The following is a 21863-nucleotide window of genomic DNA, read 5'->3' on the forward strand; positions in this document are numbered from 1 at the left end:
TCATCTAGAGGTGTAGTGAGCATTTTGACCCCACAGGTACTGTGTAAAAGATAATGCGCAGCAGATGGTGCAGAGTGAGATTTGCAATTATATATATATATATATATATATATATATATATATATATATATATATATATATATATGGCATGTCAGTGTCCGATATAGGGTGCCCAGCATGCGCCACCGGAGATCTACACCCCATAAGCTGTAATGTGGGTTCTCCCGGGTACGGCAATACCCTACATGTGGCTGTTATCAGCTGCCTGGGCACACGGCAGGGCTCAGAAGGGAAAGATGAGGGGGATAAGCTGTGCGGAGTACATCAGGGTAAATTAAAAATCAAGGGATGTATGATAAATTTGAAAACAATCTTTCATACAGAGCCCTGGTTTTTCGGGACACGTGTCACATTGGTATATTGTTTCCCTCCTTATCCCCCTCTTTGAGCAGACTCTGCACCTCTTTTGACTTTTTCCCTTCTTGCCAGTTTGGGGAACTTCTCCTGGAAAGTGTTGCCCTTGTATGATGCGTGTGGCCTCGCTTCCAGAAGTACTGGGTGCCCCCCCTTCTTGGTCCCTAAAGATTAGGTTCTTGATAACCACCTCTTGAAATTCCAGGAAAGTTCCCCTCTGGCCTGCACATCGATGTAGCACGTACACATTGTACAATGCCATCTGTATAATGTGCACGGCCAGCTTCTTATACCACACCCTCGATTTCCGCATGGCGCTATAGGGTTTCAGGAATTGATCTGACAAGTCAACCCCTCCCATGTACCTATTGTAGTCCAGGATGCAGTCTGGTTTGAGGGTCTCTGTACTGGTACCTCGTACAGGTACATGGGTACTGGTGTGGCCATGTATTGTTGTCAATACAAGGACATCTCTCTTGTCCTTGTACTTGACACACAATAAATTGCTGCTAGATTGTGCCCTGCTCTCACCCCTTCTGAGTGTTTGCCCAAGCAAAGTCTTAGGGAGGCCTCTCAGATTTTTTTTCTAGCAGTGCCGCATGCCACAGTACTTCTGGAAGCGAGGCACTTGAAGAGTGGGACACTGGTATAAAAGTTATCCAGGTAGAGGTGGTAACCCTGGTCCAGCAGTGGGTGCACCAAATCCCACACAATTTTTGCATTAATTCCCAGTAAGGGGGGGCATTCTGGGGGCTGAATACTGCTGTCCTTTCCTTCATAGATCCTGAATTTATATGTATACCCTGATGCACTCTCGCACAGCTTATACAACTTCACGCCATACCTTGCCCTCATACTCGGCAGGTACTGGCGGAATTGAAGCCTCCCTTTAAAATGTACCAGGGATTCAGCTATAGAAATACACTTCTCGGGGGTGTATGCTTGGGCAAACCGGGCACTGAAATGGTCTAATAGGGGTCTCAGTTTGTATAAACGGTCAAAACTGGGGTCATCTCGGGGTGGGCACTGCTCATTATCCGTATAATGCAAGAAGCGAAGTATTGCCTCATAACGCATCCTGGACATGGCCATACGGTACATCGGGGTGTGGTATAAGATGTCCGTGCTCCAGTAGGTCCTAATGGACGGCTTTTTCAGAAGCCCCATATTCAAATGAAGTCCCCAGAACTTGCCCAACTCTGCTGCATCTACTGGGGTCCACCTGTGGGACTGGGCATAAAACGATGTGGGGTTCTTAGTTATATACTGTTGGGCATATAAATTAGTCTGGGTGACCATTAGTTCTATAAAGTCATCAGTGAAGAAGAACTTGAAAAAGTCCATCTCACTGAGCCCTGCCGTGTTAAATTTTATCCCTGAGCTGCCCGTGTACTCTGGGATTTGGGGCTCATAAACGTCTGGTGTGGGGGTACAAATGGGGTCACTTCGCTCGGGGGCTTGAGCTGCGGCGGGGTCATTTCGCTCGGGGACTTCAACTGCAGTGGTGGTCCTGGGGCGTCTCCTAGGGGGTTCCTCTTCTTCATCACTGGATGAGGAGGTAGACAAATAGAACAGAGTCTCACCACCCGACGACTCTGTCGGAGGCAAGAAATGAATACGCCTCTTCGGCAGTAAATGTCTGTTGGGACATGTTTGATTCCTTCCCAATAGGCTGCTAAACCAGCGGAAAAAAAATGGGTTTTTATAGAACGAGTGGGCTTCCCTGACACTAAACCTAACTAGGGCGAGGGTTCCTAACACTAAACCTAACTAGATTTTATTTGAACTTCCCTGAAACTAAATCTAACTACAGCGACTATCCCCTGACACTAAACCTAACTAGATTATTCCGAGCTTCCCTAACACTAAACCTAACTACGGTGACGGGTACCTGACACTAAACCTATCTAGATTATTACGAGCTTCCCTGACGCTAAACCTAACTACGGTGACGGACCCCTAACGCTAGATCTAACTACGGTGACGGATTACGGACGCTAAATTCCCTGACGCTATACCTAACTACGCTTTTTGACGGTTTCCTGACACTAACTAACCCTAATACTAAACAAACCAGTTAAATTGTCAAAATTGGCTAAACTATTTTTTTTTTTTAATTTTTGTTTTATATGAAGAAAAAAAAAAAATAATAATCCCCAGGGACCAAGAAATTGGTCCTGAAGACTAAGAAGTGGTCAGTGATAGGAGATCACTGACCAAAAACGTGGGGGGATCACAAAGAGGAAGGGTACAGGACTGGGTAGTGGATTGGGGAGGTGGGAAGCAAAAAAACGTTTTTTTTTAACTTGTAATTTGACTTTTTTCACACTTTCTCTTCTCTCTTTCTCACAACCGCTCCGAACGCCTCGCTAACTCCAACAGGGCGCTCAGGGCGGATGTGAGGTCAGGGAGAGGAAGTGAAGCGACTGATCACCACTATTGGACAGTTGCTCACTAACTGTCCAATAGAGGCGATCTTGGAGGCGGGACCATCGCGGCAGGTCTCGGCGTATTGAGCTGTGATAGCCTGCTGTTGGAAACAGCAGCTGTCACAGCTCGTGCACGCGCCGGGGGAAAATGGCGATGCATTTTCCCCGCGACGTAATAATCCGTCGCTGAGCGCTAACGATATAGTTAGCGCGACGGATTATTACGTCGCTGAGCGCGAAGGGGTTAAGGAAAACTTTCTCCCCATTGAATTTGAAGCCGAACCATGACACCAATTAATATCTCATAATTAACCCCTTAGTGACCAGCCCATTTTAGGCACTAATGACCAAGCTATTTTATTCGTTTTTCTATAGTCGCATTCAAAGAGCTAGAAAGTTTTTATTTTTTCGTCTACATAGCTGTATGAGGACTTGTTTTTTCGGGGGATTAGTTGTACTTTTTAATAGCACCATTTTTGGGTACATATAATTTTTTGATTAACTTTTATTAACTTTTTTTGGGGGGATTCTAAAAAAAAACAAACTGAAATTCCACCATTGTTCTATGCGTTTTTAAATTGACGCCGTTCACTATGCGACGTAAATAACATGTTACCCTTATTCTATGGGTCGGTACGATTACGGCGATACCACATATGTAGAGGTTTTTTATGTTTTACAACTTTTGCACAATAAAAACACTTTTGAACTAAAATTATTTGTTTTTGCATCGTCTCTTTCCAAGAGCCGTAATTTTTTTATTTTTCCATCAATGTAGTGATTTTTTGGGCTGGTTTTCTGCGGGGTGGGACGAGACGTAGTTTTGATTGGTACTGTTTTGGGGTGCATGGGACTTATTGATTCATTTTTATTATGATTTTTTTGGGGGGCAATGGAAAAAAATAGCAATTTCGCCATTGTTTTTTGCGTTTTTTTTTTTTAAGGTGTTCACCTTGCGGTTTAAATGACATATTAACTTTATTAATGGAGTCATTACGGTCGCGGCGATACCATATATGTGTACTTTTATTTATTTTTTACACTTTTACTAAATAAAACCACTTTTTATGGAAAAAAATGGATTGTTTTACTGTAACTTTTATGATTAATCTTTATTTCACATTTATTATTTATTTCATTAGTCCCACTAGGGGACTTTACTGTGCGATCTTCAGATCGCTGATATAATGCTCTGGTATACTTCGTATACCAGAGCATTATTGCCTGTCAGTGTAAATCTGACAGGCAATCTATTAGGACGTGCCCCCGGCTGCCATGACACCCCATCGGAGACCCGCGATTGCATTCGCGGGCCGCCGATGGGTGACAGAGGGAGCTCACTCCCTTTGTAAACAAAGTTAAATGCCGCGGTCGCTATTGACGGCGGCATTTAACTGGTTAAACGGCCGCGATCGAAGTAAACTTCGATCGCGGGCGTTGGAGCAGGAGCTCAGCTGTCAGAAAGCAGAGCCCCGGCCCAGCCTGCACGGGAGACCCGTGCAGGACTTAGACTAGGCGAACGTTAAAAGGTGTCAGCCTAGCCTAAGGCCCCTTAGTGACAGACGTGAAAAGGCGTATTAGTGGTCACTAAGGGGTTAAAATCTCCCATTATCACTACTGTACCCCCCTGTTCTGTGCGCTCCATTTGTTTACGGAGCTGGCTTTCCATCTCCACAGTTATATTGGGGGGGGGGGGGGGTCTATAGATTACACAAAAAGTAATTTTTTCAGTGTTTACCTCCCTTTGTAATTCCACCCACAAGGTTTCAACCTCCTCACAATCTTCACCCTCTAATGCCTCCTTCACACTCACCTTCATATCACTTCTCACATACAGACATACACCACCACCTTTCCTATTCGCCCTGTCTTTCCGAAACAGTGTAAAACCCTGTAGATTTACAGCCCAGTCATATGAAGTCTAGCCATGTTTCAGCAACACCAACTATATCTATATTTTCTTCCAGTAACAAGGCCTCCAGCTCCCCCATTTTGCTTGCTAGACTTCTGGCATTTGTGAACATACACTTTAACTTGCCTTTCAATTTTTCACTTCCAGTATCAGAAATGTGATTTGACATTTGGGCATTTTTATTTTCATTGCCGTTTTGTAACAAAAGGACCTCCTTATCTTGTTGCCTAGTCCTCTCCCCACAGTCTGTTTCTCCCCCCACCAATATAGTCTCACCGCTCTCTAACCTAACTACCCCTTTATTTTCTACATTGACCTCCCTCCTCAGCCCTAGTTTAAATACTCCACCACCCAGCTAGAATTCTCTCCCCGCAGACCCCTTTCCATTTAAGTGCAAATCTGCAGAATAGTTTGTACCCAATGAAAAGTCAGCCCAGTGCTCTAGGAACCCAAAGCCTTCTCCTCTACACCAAGACTTAGAGGCTTTGTCACCAGATTTTGCAACCCCTATCTGCTATTGCAGCAGATCGGCGCTGCAATGTAGATTACAGTAACGTTTTTATTTTTAAAAAACGAGCATTTTTGGCCAAGTTATGACCATTTTTGTATTTATGCAAATGAGGCTTGCTAAAGTCCAAGTGGGCGTGTTTAAAGTAAAAGTCCAACTGGGCGTGTATTATGTGTGTTACATCGGGGCGTTTTTACTTCTTTTACTAGCTGGGCGTTCTGACGAGAAGTATCATCCACTTCTCTTCAGAACGCCCAGCTTCTGGCAGTGCAGACACACAGCGTGTTCTCGAGAGATCACGCTGTGACGTCACTCACTTCCTGCCCCAGGTCCTGCATCGTGTCGGACGAGCGAGGACACATCGGCACCAGAGGCAGGAAGTGAGTGACGTCACAGCGTGATCTCTCGAGAACACGCTGTGTGTCTGCACTGCCAGAAGCTGGGTGTTAACGAACAGAAGTGGATGATGCCGATTAGTCAGCATCATACACTCCCATTCCTAACGCCCAGCTAGTAAAAAGTAAAAACGCCCCGATGTACGCACATAATACACGCCCAGTTGTACTTTTACTGTAAACACGCCCAGTTATACTTTTGCAAGCCTCATTTGCATAAATACAAAAATGGTCATAACTTGGCCAAAAATGCTAGTTTAAAAATAAAAACGTTACTGTAATCTACATTGCAGCGCCGATCTGCTGCAATAGCAGATAGGGGTTGCAAAATCTGGTGACAGAGCCTCTTTAAGCCATGCATTGAACTCCCTGAGCTCCTGCTGTCCTTCCTGAGAATACAAAGCAGATGTATCTCAAAAAGTAAAAATAATTTTTAATAAGATGGTTTTAAGAAGTTGCACCAATCACACTGATGGACAATTTTATTTAAAAAAATAAATAAAATTCAAAAAGGTGTACATAGCCTTTAAATGCTGTTTTTGGATGCAGTTTTTATAGGTAAAATCACCTGTAAGTACTGGGTGGGTAAAACTATATAAATACACACAAAAAAACAACAAAGCAAGCTGTAGTATAACAGCACACGGCTTTGAGGAATCACATTTTCTGAATGCGAGGTCACATAACAGGTCAATTAGTTGCCAACATGGAGATGAAACAGCTAATTATTTATTCTAAGAGGGATGTACACAAATCGAATCCCTAATGAATATTCATGAGCTGCAACGGTTTCTTAAAGGTTACGTGCATGTGGGTCTATGATCTATATTATATTGTGTTATAAAGTACAAACAAATTGTGTAGCCTGATCCTGGAGTCATGGGTTACTCACACCTGTCCCCCCTGGAGATTAACCAAGAGAATTAAGATTAGCAAAAAAAGTGGGCACTCTGTTGGTTACAGTAAATCGTATGCCGCATGATTTGCGCATCAATTCCATTGAAAAAAAAGTTATGTTTTGCGAGTGCATGAAAAACACATGCCACTCGCAAAGCACAGATACAATAATGCAACGCACACTGACCATTTTTTTACGTGCATAAATTTGTCCGCGTGCGTTACGTTTTTGCATCAGTGTGCTTTGCGTGTGGCATGCGTTTTTTAACGCACTTGCAAGAACTTTTTTTTTTCCGATGTAATTGATGCGTGAAACACGGACAGCACATGGATGTGCATCCGTGTGCGAAAATGAACCAATATAGGACAAGCAGTGAGTTTCACGCAACGGATACTCGATGCATGCATCTGTGAATAGCCCCATTTAAATAAATGGCTCCGTGTGCTGTGCGTGGTTATAACGCACAGCACACGGACGAGAATTAACACTTGTCTGAAAGAGCCCTAATGGGGCAACAGAGCTGCTTAAACTATTGAAAACAAATCTAATAAATTAGTTTATCCAATGACATGAAAAATAAAGAGAAATCTTTACCTTGAAACTTTTTACCTTGCTTACAAGTATTACAGTTAATACTTTGACTTTGGCCATGTGTCTTTAAGTGACTGGTGATGTAGGCTGGACTAAGAAGCTTGCCACATACATTGCACGAAACCTTTCCTTCATGGCGCACCATGTGTGTCCTCAGCCTGTCTTTTGTGGCAAAGGCAGCAGTACATGTCTGGAACAAACACAAATTAAAATGTGTTGGTGAAAATAAAAAGGAGGAAGAAATGCAGAATTAAATGGTTATTCTCATCACACAAAGTGATGGAATATCACTTAAATATGTCATCACTTTGCAATCGGTGGGTGTATCACTGCCTGCACTCCCGTCTATCCGGAGAATGAAGGGGCTAGAGGGCTGATTTTTCCGCTGTGTACCCTCAGTTATTCTTTGCACTGCAGAATGGCCTCATTCACTTGAATGGAGCAGTGTTGCAGTACCCTGTAGAGATAGTGGCCGGAAGCACAGATGTGCAGGGGAAAAACAGTGAAGGGTCTGACGGGCTGATTTAGTTTAATCTCAGGATCGGTGGGGTCCCGGCAGTCGCACTCCCATTGATCGCAAAGTGATGGCATATCCTAGCAAAGTGCTATTACTTTGTGTGTGTGTATAATAACCCTATAAAAACACATCTTAAGAAATAAAGACTCGGAAAAAACATGGAAAAAACATTGAAACAAAACCGCACTACACAAATAGTAGAAATTTTAAAAGGTTTCCAGTTTTTGTTTTTCAATAAATTCAGTTACGTGCTAGCAGCGATTAAGGGCCTGCTCACATCTGCATTGGAGGATCCAATAGGGTCCAAAAGATCCGACCCAAAATAAAAGCGACGGACACCATTACAGAATCAAATAAAGTCAATGGGCTCCGTCGGGCAACGATGGTGTCTGTCATGCAATGAAACTGGCGCTTCCAGTATGACTGAGCAGAGCAAAGGAAACACGATGCAGAAGTGAACAGGCCCTAACAAGACTAGTGTGCTCACCGCAAAATATATTTTCCGTTGAAGTCAATGTGGATCACAGCACCATGGGAATAGGTCCCTGCCAATAAGAGATATGACACTAGGTAGGAAAGTCCTGGCTCTGCCCAGGCAGGCCTTATACTTCCCAAAGACTGACCAATTTAGTTTTAACAGAAGCAATAGGAGAAAAAAAAACAAAAAAAACAACACGTCCATGGACCAGGGAGAAAACAACAGTCAGAAAAACAGGTCCCGGGCCTGGAATAAAAAAAACAAACATAAGAGGGCGGTATCTGTGTCCCCTATTGAATTTAACGAAAAACGGTTTACAAAAATGTAAAAAAAAAAAAAAAAAAAATTTACATTTTTACAGTAAATATCATTGGGAGACACCACACTATTCAATGTCCTAAAATAGTCTGAGAAGGTAGGAAAAAGTAAAAAAGCACAGCCATGTATACCACCTAATGAACAGCAGCCTGCAACGCAGACTGGCATCAGTAGCAGTAAAGACGGGTGACGCAGACTGGCATCAGTAGCGGCGAAATAATTAATTGGGTAAACCAGTAAAGATGTGCACAAAACACAGACCGGCTCCAACACGCAATGGTGGCCTCGGATGCTGCCAAACCGTTGCGTGGCCCTTCAGAAACAAAAACGAATCAGAACGCCGAAAAGACTTGCAGGACAAGGCAACAAACCCACCTGATGGACGTGACCGCAACCAGAAAAGCTCCCTACCAGGAAAGGAAACATAACGTAACGTGTCTCAGAGGTTTGAAAGGAGGAGCTACAGCTGGTCCTATACTGCTCAAAGCTACTGTACAGAGTTATTCCTGTTAGCACATCTCGCCCGAGAGGTTATATCTCCCTCTGTCCATTCCCAACATTCCAAAAGGTTTCTTCACTATGGAGCACTGTGTATTTATTTCTTAAACAGGTTTGCAAAGGTTTGAAAGAAGCCACCGGAAGAGCCCCAAGGACCAAATTAAGATGCGAAGACTCAATGGAATGTTTGAAAGGAGGGACCAGAGAACGAAAAGCAAAAGTTCTCTGAAAAAGGATGGAAAGAGCAAAGATTTGACACCTCAGGAAACATAAGCAGAGGCCTGGTTGCAAGGACGGAACCCTATGTGATGGAAATTACTCTGTTCACACCAATAGAAAGAAGTGCTTGTGAGTGTGTGAAAAACGCATGCCACTCCTAAAGCACACTGATGCAACGCACACTGACAGATTTACGCAAGTTTTTTTACACGCGTAAAATCGGTCATGCTCATGTGAATGTAGCCTTACACACACGATGGTAAAAAGGCCAACATCTGGATAACTGGCTCAGAGAGACCCCAGGCTTCAACAGCCACGCCTGTAAATGAATCTGAGGGATGTGGGGTTAAAAAGCAGGTCGGGTGAAGCGGTAGACCCGTTTGTGGGAATGTTGGTTAGGTCTGCATACCAAGCCTAGTGGCGCCAGTCCGGTGTCTCTGGAAAGCCTACCCTCTTGAATACTCTGGGAAAGAGTAAATATGGGACTGCGATGGGACTGGGATCCCGAGCCCTGGCCACGTAGGTCTGAACCTTGTGGTTGAGACGGGACGCAAAAGAGATCCACGACCGGCTAGCCCCATTTCTGGCACAGTTAAAATACTTCTGGCAGTGAAGAGACCACTCTCTGGGATCTAGTCTCTCGTTTAAGAAAACCTGTGGTCCAATTGTCCACTCCTGGTATGTGGACTGATAAAAGAACTGGTATATTCTGCTCCGCCCACAGTAGGCTACAAGAGGACTGTAACAGAGTCATCCGACTCCTGGTGACACCCTGGTAATTTATATAAGAACCCCCTGAAGGGTCGTCTGGATCCTGAATGGCCGACCCTGAACAAGAAAAAAGTCAAACGGGAGAGGGCTAGGAAAATTTCCCTCAATTCCATAATGTTGATCTGTAAAGACGTCTCCTCGTGCAACCAAGTGCCCTGAACAGTGTGGAGCTCAAAAAAATTCACCCCACCTGGACAGACTGGCATCCGTTGAGATGACCAACCACTGGATCAGAGAAAAAGACCGTCTCATCACAATGGCCGTAAAGGTCTCCCACCATCGTAACTTCTGACGGACCTAAGAGGGCAGGAAAAACTACTTGTCCCAGTGCGAGTGTATTGCCCCGCTAGAGGGACCTGGGGTGAACTAGTGCATATGGAACTACCGCGAAGGTCAACACCATCCAGCGCAGAACCCGCATGCAAAAACGTATGGAAGAGGGAGTGTTCCAATGAAGGAGAGCCACATTGCCTTGAATGGAGAGTACCTTCTCTACCAGAAAAAGGACTCTTGCTCTCCTGGTGTGGAGTATCATTTTCAAAAACTCAAGAGTTGAAACCAATAAGGGTTTCCCTTCGTTCATAATCTACCAGAACCTTTTCAATGTGTACAAAATAATGCAGAGATTGGAAAGATTGTCTTCTCTGAAGGGGGCAACGCCAATGGCGCGGTGTACTGACAGTCACCAGGACCTCGGTAAAGACCTGAGAAAATGTTGCAAATCCAAAGGAAAGGGCGACAAATTGGAAAAGTAGAGAACCCTCCGCGAATCGAAGGAAACACTGGTGGGTTCTTGTGATGGGAATATGAGGGCAGGCATGCAATTGCCTATGTAAGGTGAAAAATTCTTCATGTTTCAGCAAGAGGACCACCAACCGGATTCAATGCAAAACCTTCAAGCGCAAACCAAGCGGTTCAGCCTACTCAAGTCCAGGATTGGCCGAAGAGATCAGTCCTTTTTGGGGACTGTTAAGAGATGTCAGAAGAAACCCCAGGACACGTTTGGGCTGAGGAAGTGGGACAATAACTTTCCATAGGAGAGAGAAGTGAAATGAGGCAGAGACAACATTAAGAACTTTACATGAGGAAGTCTCACGAACTATCTTGTATCCGACTGACACCACCTCCTGAGCCCAGGCATAATCCATATGAGCAAAGGTCTCCAGAAAGGAAAAAAGTCGTCGTCCCCCACTCGGACCTCCGACACCAGGTGGAGAGACACCTTCATGTTGAAGATGTCTTGGCAGATGGGGGTTCTGTGCCACCAAGCTGGTCTAGGTTTAATAGATGGCCTACGCACACACTCACACCGGTAGGACCAGGCTAAGCAAAGTTGTCCACAAACTCCCTTTAATATTTTTATGCAAGTATATATAGCCGCTTGGACAAACAAACCTTCCTCCAATCAACCGATGACGCACAGGGGGGTGGGATAGGCCAAAACCAAGCATGTGACAGGCACGGGGCAGAGCAAAGAAGCAGCTGGGGACTAAATATTGATGCTGGACAGCAGCATCGGCGAGACGAGCAGCGCGAAACGGCACACGTCCCACCAATGCCAAAAAAACATAAAAATGTTGCCCCAGGAGTACAGGCAAGTGAAAAAAGTTGTCAATCCCTTGGGTTGTCCAGAGAAGTAAATCTCCCTTTTGAGAAAAAAATTTAGCCCCTAAAGATGTAGAGGGAGATTTATTAAACACTCTGCGCCAGATTTGTAGCGTAGAAAAGTCGCAATTTTGTGCAAAAATTTTACGGCTTGTCTCATGGCATTTTCCTGAAAAGTGTGTGGTCTGGCATAGCCTGAAAAATTTATGCCAGAAACAGGCATTAACAAAAATCTATGCAAGCTCATAGTTGGTCTTGATTTCCCTTTCAGGCACACGGACAGCCAGAGATGCGCCTAATTTATTAAAGGGAATGTGTTGCCAGCAAAACATGTTTTTTTTTTAGTTAAACAATTAGTGTGTGGGTGATTAAACATTGTTCTAATTATTTTTTTTTTTTTCACTTGTCAGGAAATATTATAAATTGGATTCAATTTATAATATTTCCCAGCACTGGTCACTAGATGGAGCAATTCCCAAAATTGCAGCATTGCATGTGGTAAAGCAACCACATTACTTTATACTGCAAAATTGGGAAAAAAATCCCTCGCTCTAGTGAGCTCTCAGAATCCCCCCCTCCTTTAGCCTGGCTAGTGCCGGGAGAAACGAGGGGTTTGAACGGTCTAACCTCCTACACTGTGTGTCGCCATTTTTTGAGCTAACACACAGTGTAGAAGGTTTACATACACTAGTAAACACACAGTATAACACTTACATACACAGAAATCACTTACCTGCTCCAGTCGCCGCCGCTCCCTCCGGTCCATCCGCTCCGTCTGCTGCCGCTGCTCCATGTGCACAATTCCGGAAGCCGCGACCGGAAGTAGTAATCTTACTGTCCGGCCGCGACATCCACTCCACAGGAAAATGGCGCCGGACGGCGCGCATTTCAAATTGGACTGTGTGGGAGCGGCGCATGCGCCGTTCCCACACACACGGCGTACACCATAGTGGATGGAACGGACCCCGTTCGCATTCCCTATGGGACTGGAGCTGCCGTATTCCATGTCTGTATGTGTCGTTAATCGACACACACAGAAATGGAAAAAAAAATGGCAGCCCCCATAGGGAAGAAAAAGTGTAAAAATAGAAAAAAGTAACACAAATAAATATAAACGTTTTTAATAAAACCCTAACATAAAACTGATATAAAAAAAAATAATTTGGTGACACTGTTCCTTTAAGAGTCGTGCACCCCTTAATAAAAAAAGGGCACATCTTACTCTAGTGATCCTTATATTAAGACTGGCGTATGAAATGCCAGTCTGAATTAATCTGCCCCAAAATGTCTCTGATTACTGTAGGTGAGGGAGGGGTGTTGCTGGGGGGGGCGGGTAGGGGGGAGTATGGAGAGGAAACAGGAAATTCAGTGAAGAGGACTGCCTGGTTTCAAAACACCTGCAGGGGGATGACTAGGTTGTTAACAGGCCGACAGCCCAAGGAGAGAATATATTAGAAAAAAAATAAAAAGCAGCAATAGACCTGAGCATCAGGTCACATCTGTCTCCTACGAACACTAAGCTAAATACTGAATTAGCCAGTGTCTTTGGAAAGGATACGGCCTGCCTGAGTGGAACCAAGACTTTTTCCTACCTAGTTTTGCCTCCTAGGTGGCAGGGGCCTATAAAGGTGCTGTGTCCCCGAATTATATTAATGTGAAAGAGCTATTCTTATAGAGACTTGAAAGAATTAATGTACAGGTTTTCAAAGTTGTATTAGCCTGAAGTCAAGACCGGTGAGCTCACAGGGGATTTCCTAAACTAGATTGAATTGTAGAAAAACCTTCCCTATGAAAAAGTTTTAGGTATGTAAGGGTTTTCATTCCCCTGGGTGTATTCAAGAGTGTTTCCAATGACAGCAAGAGATTTTGACGAGTGAGGATAGACTAAGTATATTAGGCTCTGGTCATATCAGAAACCGAACGAAATGCTACGACACCAAGAAGCTCCGACCTAAATGCAAAGCCTTTATATTGTAGGAAACAAAATAAAAAAATAAAAAACAACATCTGTCGGAACATTGTAGAACAACAACATATAATAAAATTACACATCAAAATTCTCTTACTTGGCATTTGAAGGGTCTTTCCGTAGAATGAACATGCTTCACATGACAACTTAAATGGTCTGGTCTGTAAAGGAAAAATGATACTTAATATAAATAAGATAAACACAAAATTCCTTAACACATCAACAATAAAACATTATCCCCCTGAAAGTATCGTACTTAAAGAGGCTCTGCCACCAGATTATAAGTATCCTATCTCCTACATAATCTGATCGGCGCTGTAATGTAGATAAGTGGTTTTTATTTTGAAAAAACTATCATTTTTGACCAAGTTATGAACAATTTTAGATTTATTCTAATTAATTTCTAAACAGACAACTGGGCGTTTAATTTTTACCAACATCTTTAAGCTAAGCAAAAGTTTTGCAGTGAATCAAGCCATGAAGAAATGTAGCCTACAGCATTCTTCACCTATCCACTGGATCCCCCCAGCTAAGAAAAAAAAAAGTATGAATGGAGTGGAGGCCAGGAATGTGCGGTGCCGCTCTATTTAAAATCTGTGGGGCTGACGAAAACAGTCTGGTGGCTGGGGGAACAGGGGACCTGGTCCCAGCAGTTAGACCCCGCCCCCCCCCCCCTCCCCTCCCAGCTGGCATTTTTCACTTGTAATAGGTGAAAAATGCTGTAGGCTGGAATACCCATTAGAGGCCCATTTACACAGGCCAATAAATTCGTCATACCCTGGTTGCAGATTATGTCCCTGTGTAAACACGGCAGCAATCTACCGACAAATTAACACAGGCTGGTTCGTTGGCTGAACACATTGTTATTGCAGTCACCATACATCAATGTGTAAAATGGCCTGTTAACGATCACCGATCGACTTAGCGCTCGTTGGGTACAAAGATCTGACCATGAAAACCAGCCAGCCAGTCTTGTAACATATAATTTGTCATTTGTAATAAGGTTCGGATTATCGGTCCTGTGACAACGGTTATGTGCCATACTAAGAATAAATCTAAGCTACATAGGAGTCCCTGATGAACTCTGGTGGTGTTACAAAGAGGGAAATACACTGGGCTATGGATTATTGAGATATATTTGGACTAATCAAGATATTTTTGCTTTAAAAATGACAAGTTTGCATTATCATACACATTTTACATGTTGTCATTTCTTTCTGATACTTTACCCACCCTAACAGGTCAGTGTCCTGGGTAGTATCTTGTTGTAGTGCCCGTAATCTACATTTTTTCAGGTTATTTCCCCATTATTAGAGAAAGTTGCAGAGTTACTAGTGTAGGCTACAGATAGGACTGGGTGATAGGACCTCAAAAATGAAATATACATTTTTTTTATAAACTTACGAACTCGATTTTAAATTTCTTGCTATTTGCTAAACAAAAAAAAATACTCTGTAGCAAAACAGAATCGTGAGCAGCGCTAGTGGCAAATTAATTCAAATAACTGATCAGTCCTAATTAGAGTGAGATCGCCCTTATCGGGGTTGGTTATTTTGCTTTAGGCGGTATTAAACAAAAAGGGACAAGGTAGGGTGCATAACCTGAGTATACCATGTTCCTTGTGTGGAACCCTTGCTCTCTTGGCCAATGGTCATTTGTGGTTTAGTGTTCCAAGTATATTTTAATTGAAGAAAAAAGGTTAAAGGGGTTTTCCCTCGAGGGACATTTAGGACATGTCCACAGGATATGCCATAAAGGTCAGATAGATACGGGGTCCACCTATCTATAGAATGGGGCCCCCTAGATCCCGTTCTAGCTTTGTCTGCCATCAATGACTCCCGGCCACTTCCTGACTTTATGGTCGAGAGTTACGAAAACAGCGTAGCTCGCTGAGCTACGCTGTTTCCGTAACTCGCATAGTAGTGAATAACAGTTATGAATGCAGAATAGCACTATATGCTGCTTTCACCTTCATGTTCGGAAATCAGCCGACACACACAGGTAGAACGGGGTTCAGTGGCCCCGCTCTAGAGATAGATGGGACCCACATCTATGTGACATTTCTGACATATCCTGTGGATATCCCTTTAAGCATTATTTAGTGTTGGTTTCTGCAAATTTTTTTTTAGTCTTGTAACATGCAAGAAAGTTTAACCAGTTGGCGAAATCTCACGTACAGTTATGTTGCTGCCACCAAGGGATTAGCGCATTGCCACGTAAATTGTATGCGACGGTGATGGAGCAGGCTCAGAAGCTGAGCCCGTTCCATTACCAGCGGGTATCAGATGTATATCACAGCTGACACTGTGCTATAACAGCAGGGAGCAGACCGAGGTCCGATCCCTGCCGATTAACCCCTTAAATGCTGCGGTCAACTGCGACTACAGCATTTAGCTGGTTCGTAGCTGAACGGCATCCTCGCGACGCGATCCCAGGGTTGCCGATGGTTGTTATGGCAACTGGAGGCCTAACAATGGCCTCCTTCCTTCCTAACAGGCTTGCTGTCAGTGTATAACTGACAGCTCTAATACACTGCACTACCTACGCAATGCAGTGTATTAGAAGAGTAATCAGGGCTTCAGGCCTTCAAGTCCTCTAGTGGAACAATTTTTTTTAAATGTTTTTTTAAAATGTTTTTTAAATGTTACAAAATAAAATATGTATAAAAATAAATTTCAAGTTAAAAACAAACAAACGCCTTTTTCCCCTTATAATAAAACCCTTATTATAGGGAAACACCAAAAACATTTAAAAAAAAAAAACAAAAAAAAAAACAGTACACATTTGGTATGACCACATCCATAATGACCCCAAACTATAAAGCTAACATTTTTCCCACACGGTGAACGCCAGAAATAAAAAAACAATGTCAGAATCACTGTTCTTTGGTCAGCTGGCCTCTGAAAAGATTGAATAAAAAGTGATCAAAAAGTCCCATTTACCCCAAAATAGTACCAATAAAAACTACCGCTCGTCCCACAAAAAAAGCCCTTACATAGCCTTGTCGACTCAAAAATAAGAAAAAAGTTACAGCTCTTAGAATACGGCAACACAAAAAAAAAAATCGATTTTTTAAAAAAAAAATTTTTTAAAAAAAAAGTTATTTTATTGTGCGAACATAGTAAAACAAAAAACTATATAAATTTGGTAATGCTGTAATCGTATCGACCTACAGAATAAAGTAATTGTCATTTATAGCGCTTGTTGAATGCCATAAAAAAAAAAAAAAAAAAAAACTACAATAGCTATATTTTTGTTACCTTGCTTCCCCGATAAATTTGAACAAATGATCAAAAAGTCACAAGTACCCCAAAATGGTACCAATGAAAACTACAAACCCAGCAAAAAATAAGCCCTCATACAGCTCCTCTGATGGAAAAATAAAAGTGGCTTTGGTTGCAGCTTTCAGAAAATGACAAAATGTTCAGAGTATGCTCCAAAACGGGGATAAGATCGGGCACCATTTATCAGTGCGACACTGGCCACATATCTGTGGATTATTATTTATTTACCCCATTATTATACCCCGATTTATTCCGCACAGCTTACATATGCGCCAGATTATAAACAGAAATACCAGCAAAACCCCAAAAGCAGTACTACTACCACAAAGTAAAATCCATGCTCCAAAATCCAAATGGCGCTCCCTCCCTTCTGAACCCTACAGTGTGCCCAAACAGCAGTTTACATCTACACATATGACATTACTGTTCCAGAGAAAACTCGCTTAACAGTTTACAAGGTATTTGTCTGCAGTGGCACATACTGAAAACAAGATATTGTGCACTAACATGGCATATCTGGGTAAAATTATAATTTTCACCATCCACCACTTCCACCACTACCCTTCTTGATAAATGCCTTGACAGGTGTAGCTTCCAAAATGTGGTCATTTTCTCGGGGGTTTGTTTTACTATTTGAACTTCGAGCCCTGCAATTTTCGGCCAATGCTGCATATATCACCAAAACTGCCTCAAACGCGCATGGTGCTTTTTCACTCCTGGACCTGATTGTATGTCCAGGCAAAAGATTAGGGCCACATGTAGGGTGTAACATGATCTCTCGAGAGATCACGCTGTGTCGTCACTCACAGGTCCTGCATCGTGTCGGCCACATCGGCTACAGTTGATTCTGCAGCAGCATCAGCGTTTGCAGGCAAGTAGCTACATCGACTTACCTGCAAACGCCGATGCTGCTGCAGAATCAACTGTAGCCTCTGGTGCCGATACGATGCAGGACCTGCGAGTGACGACACAGCGTGATCTCTCGAGAACACGGCTGTGTCTGCACTGCCAGAAGCTGGGCGTTCTGAAGAGAAGTGGATGATACTTCTCGTCAGAACGCCCAGCTAGTAAAAGAAGTAAAAACGCCCCGATGTACGCACATAATACACGCCCACTTGGACTTTTACTTTAAACACACCCACTTGGACTTTTGCGAGCCTCATTTGCATAAATACAAAAATGGTCATAACTTGGCCAAAAATGCTCGTTTTTTAAAAATAAAAACGTTACTGTAATCTACATTGCAGCGCCTATCTGCTGCAATAGCAGATAGGGGTTGCAAAATCTGGTGACAGAGCCTCTTTAAATAATGCCTTGAGCGGTGGTTTCCAAAATGGCGTCACTCGTTGGCTGATTGTTTTACTATTTAGCCTCGGAGCCCTGCAATTGTGGGCCAATGCTGTGAAAAATCACCTTAATATATGACTCAAATGGGCATAGTGCTCTTTCCGTTCTGAGCCCCGTCATATGTCCAGGCAAATACCTCGAGGGGTGAAGTTTAAAAAATGGGGTCACTTCTTGGGGGTTTCCACTGAACTCTGGTACCTCAGGGACTTTACAAATATGGCATTGCGCTCAAACAGCAATTCAGCAAAATCTGCGCTCCAAATGGCGTTCCTTCCTTTTTGAGCCCCGTCATGTGCCCAAACAGCAGTTTACGAATACATATAGGGTATAGCCATACTCAAGAGAAAACAAAACACCGCGAAGTTTGTTACTCCGTATCTCCAATTACCCCTTGTGAAAAGGCAAAATTGGGAGCTAAATCTACATATTTTTGGAAAAACACAACATTTTTCATTTACACTGCCGAACAATCTATGAAACACCTGTGGAAGTGTTTGGGGTGCTTTTTCTCCTTTATTTCTTTTGAAAATGAAAAAATAACTTCCAAGAATTTAGTGGAAATAATGTTGATATTCACTTTCACAGCCCAATTCTAATAAATTCTGCAAAAGACCTGCGACGTCTAAATGCTCACTATACCCAGAGATAGATTCCTTGAGGAGTGTAGTTTTCCAAATGAAGTCACTTTAAGAGTTTCCACTGTTTTGGTACCTCAGGTTTGAAAATGCACCCAAAAACCATTATAGCAAAATTTGAGCTCCAAAGTCAAATGGTGCTCCTTCCTTTCTGAGCTCTGCTGTGTCTCCAAAGAGTAATTAATTTGTGTTTTTTCTCCTTTATTCCTTATTAAAATGAAAAAAATCTGAGGTTTATATGAGAGAGAAAAAAAAATTAAAATATGAAAAATTTTGATTTCCACAGCCTAATTCGCATACATTTAGCAACTGTGGGGTCAAATTGCTCACTATACCCCTAGATAAATTCTTGGGGGTATAGGTTTTGAGAAACACAAAAATTGAGAAAATTAGCATTTTTTAAAATTTAAATGCATCTGCTTTTAAGACATAGTAATACCACCCAAAATCGTCACTAGTTAATATTTCCCATATGTCAACTTTATGTTGGCATTGTTTTTTGTATATACTAGAAACCCCCCATTTTAAATACCGCACAAAATATTCAAAACAGTGTTTAGAAAATTTCTTAACCCCTTAGGCGAAATGCCTAATTGAAAGCAACAAGAATTAAAGCAAAGTGGAGGTGAAATTTACAAATTAAATTAGTAAAAATGTCATTCTAATACTTTTTTTTTCTGTAACACAGAAGGTTTTACCAGAGAAACGCAACTCAATATTTATTTCCCAGATTATATAGTTTTTAGATATATCCCACATGTGGCCCTAGCGTGCTACTGGACTGAAACACAGACCTCAGAAGCAAAGGAGCACCTGGTGGATTTTGGGGCCTCCTTTTTATTAGAATATATTTTCGGCACCATGTCAGGTTTGAAAAAGTCTTTAAAAAAAAGACACCATTTGCCGAACCACACGCCTCAAGGAATTTATCAAGGGGTATAGTGAGCATTTTGACCCCAGTCTTTTTTGCTGAACTTCGTGGAATTAGGCAGTGAAAATCTAAATTTTTTTCCAATAAAACTTAGTAATTTTAGATTTTTACAAGGAATAAAGGAGAAAGAGCACCCCAACATTTGAAAGCCAATTTCTGTGGATTATGGCACGAGGGACCAGAACAGTGGAAACCCCCAAAAGTGAGCCCATGTGGCAAACTACACCACTCAAGGAATTTATCGAGGGGTATAGAGAGCATTCAAAGGGCATCCCCCCTTCTCATTTACCCCTTCAATGCAGAGGTCAGCTTTGATCGCAGGATCATACACTCCTCTGTACAACGCCCACTTGGCCAAAAAGTAAAAAACACGCCCAGTTGTCCATTAAGAAACTTATTAGCATAAAGCTAATATAGGTCATAACTCCGTCAAAAATGAGTTTTTCTAAATAAAAAACACTGCTGTAATCTACATTACAGCGCCGATCACATTATGTACAAGATAGGGCATTTATAATGTGGTGACAGAGCCTCTTTGACCCTTTCACGCCGCAGCCCTTTTTCAGATTTTCATTTTAGTTTTTCCCTTCCCACCTTCCAAAGGCCATAACGCCTTTATTTTTCGGTCGATATAGTCCTATGAGGGCTTGATTTTTGCGGGACAAGTTGTAGTTTTTCGTAGCTCCATTTATTTTGCAGTATAATGTACTAGGAAACGGGGTTAAAATTATTTGTGGGGTAGAAAATGAAAAAAACAGTGATTCCGCCATGGTTTTTTGCGCGCCATTTTTACGGAATTCACTGTACAATTAAAACAACATATTCATTTTATTCTATGGGTCAATACGATTACGCCGATACCAAATATGTGTAGGTTTTTCTATATTTTACTACTTTTACAAGTAAAAAGCTAAGTGTAAAAAAGAACATTTATTTTGTTTCGCCAAATTCCGAGAGCCGTAACGTCTTTATTTTTCCGTCGATTAAGTGGTATAAGGGCTTATTTTTTGCGGGATAAGCTGTAGTTTTTAATAATGCCATTTTGGTGTAAATGTGACTCTTTGATCACTTTTTATTTCATTTTTTGTGGGAGATTAGGTGAACAAAAAAATAGAGATTCTGGCGTTTACAATTTTGTTTTTTTTACGGCGTTCACCGTGCGGGTTAAATAATGATATATTGTGATAGTTCAGACTTTTACGGACGCGGCGATACCAATTATGTTTATTTATTTAATTTTTTACTATGCTCTAGGGGGAAAATGGGAAAAGGGGTTTTTTTTCAACTTTTAATATTTTATTTTTTTTTACACAAAAAAAACAACAACTTTAACTTATTTTTACATTTTTTATTAGTCCCCCTAGGGGACTTCAACCAGCGATCGTTAGATCGCTTGCACGATATACTGCAATACTAATGTAATGCAGTATATCGTGATTCTGACAGTCTCCTATGAAGCCCTGCTGGAGGCAGAGCTTCTTAGGAGTACCAAGATGGCGGACCTGGGGGACTTCGTCAGACCCCCAGGCAGCCGTGTGAACCAACGGCTCCCCCCGATCTCGCAGCAGGGGGGCCGTTGAGACGTTACAGGGGGTCGCCCGCCTGTTTTTAGTAATTTAAATGGCGCGATCTCTATTGAACGCGGCATTTAACGCTTTAACCCGCAAGTGTCGGTTGTAACACACAGCCGACAGATTCGCTCTATGGAGCGGACTCAGCCCGTGAGCCCGCTCCATATTCCCCCACCCGGCGTGCGCCGTATATATACGGCGGATGTCGGGAAGGGGTTAACCCACACTGTAAAACGCTCTAAAAATAAAAATGTAAACAGCCAGAATCTATATAGATCTGTATAAATTTGGTATCTCTGTAATTGTATTGACCGGTAGAATACAGTTTACATGCCGCTTTTCCCTAACGGTGAAAGCCGTAAAAACTAAACCCTTTAAAAGATTAAGGAATCAGTTTTTTTCCTATTCCACCCCACAAAGCATTATTTTCCAGGTTCCCAAAACATTATATGGTACAATAAACGGTGCCGTGAAAAACTACAACTCGTCTCGCAAATAACAAGCCCTCATACGGCTTAATCGAAAAAAAAGAGAGTTACAGCTTTTGGAAGGTAGGGAGGGAAAAATTATAAT

The 21863-nt window shown here is 42.4% G+C and overlaps 1 protein-coding gene across 2 annotated transcripts in view; it reads right to left on the reverse strand.

Annotated features, from left to right (window-relative positions):
• The window catches only part of VEZF1 (vascular endothelial zinc finger 1), a 98563-nt gene that overhangs the window by 55841 nt on the left and 20859 nt on the right, over positions 1 to 21863 (reverse strand). For both annotated transcript variants that reach the window (XM_075853481.1, XM_075853482.1), the window contains exons 3-4: positions 13620 to 13683; positions 7151 to 7337 (exon numbers count right to left, since the gene is read on the reverse strand). In XM_075853481.1, the coding sequence (XP_075709596.1) occupies positions 7151 to 7337; positions 13620 to 13683 (251 nt within the window). The remainder of the gene's footprint in view (positions 1 to 7150; positions 7338 to 13619; positions 13684 to 21863) is intronic.

The sequence above is a fragment of the Rhinoderma darwinii genome, chromosome 2, assembly GCF_050947455.1.
Source record: "Rhinoderma darwinii isolate aRhiDar2 chromosome 2, aRhiDar2.hap1, whole genome shotgun sequence".
Taxonomy (NCBI): domain Eukaryota; kingdom Metazoa; phylum Chordata; class Amphibia; order Anura; family Rhinodermatidae; genus Rhinoderma; species Rhinoderma darwinii.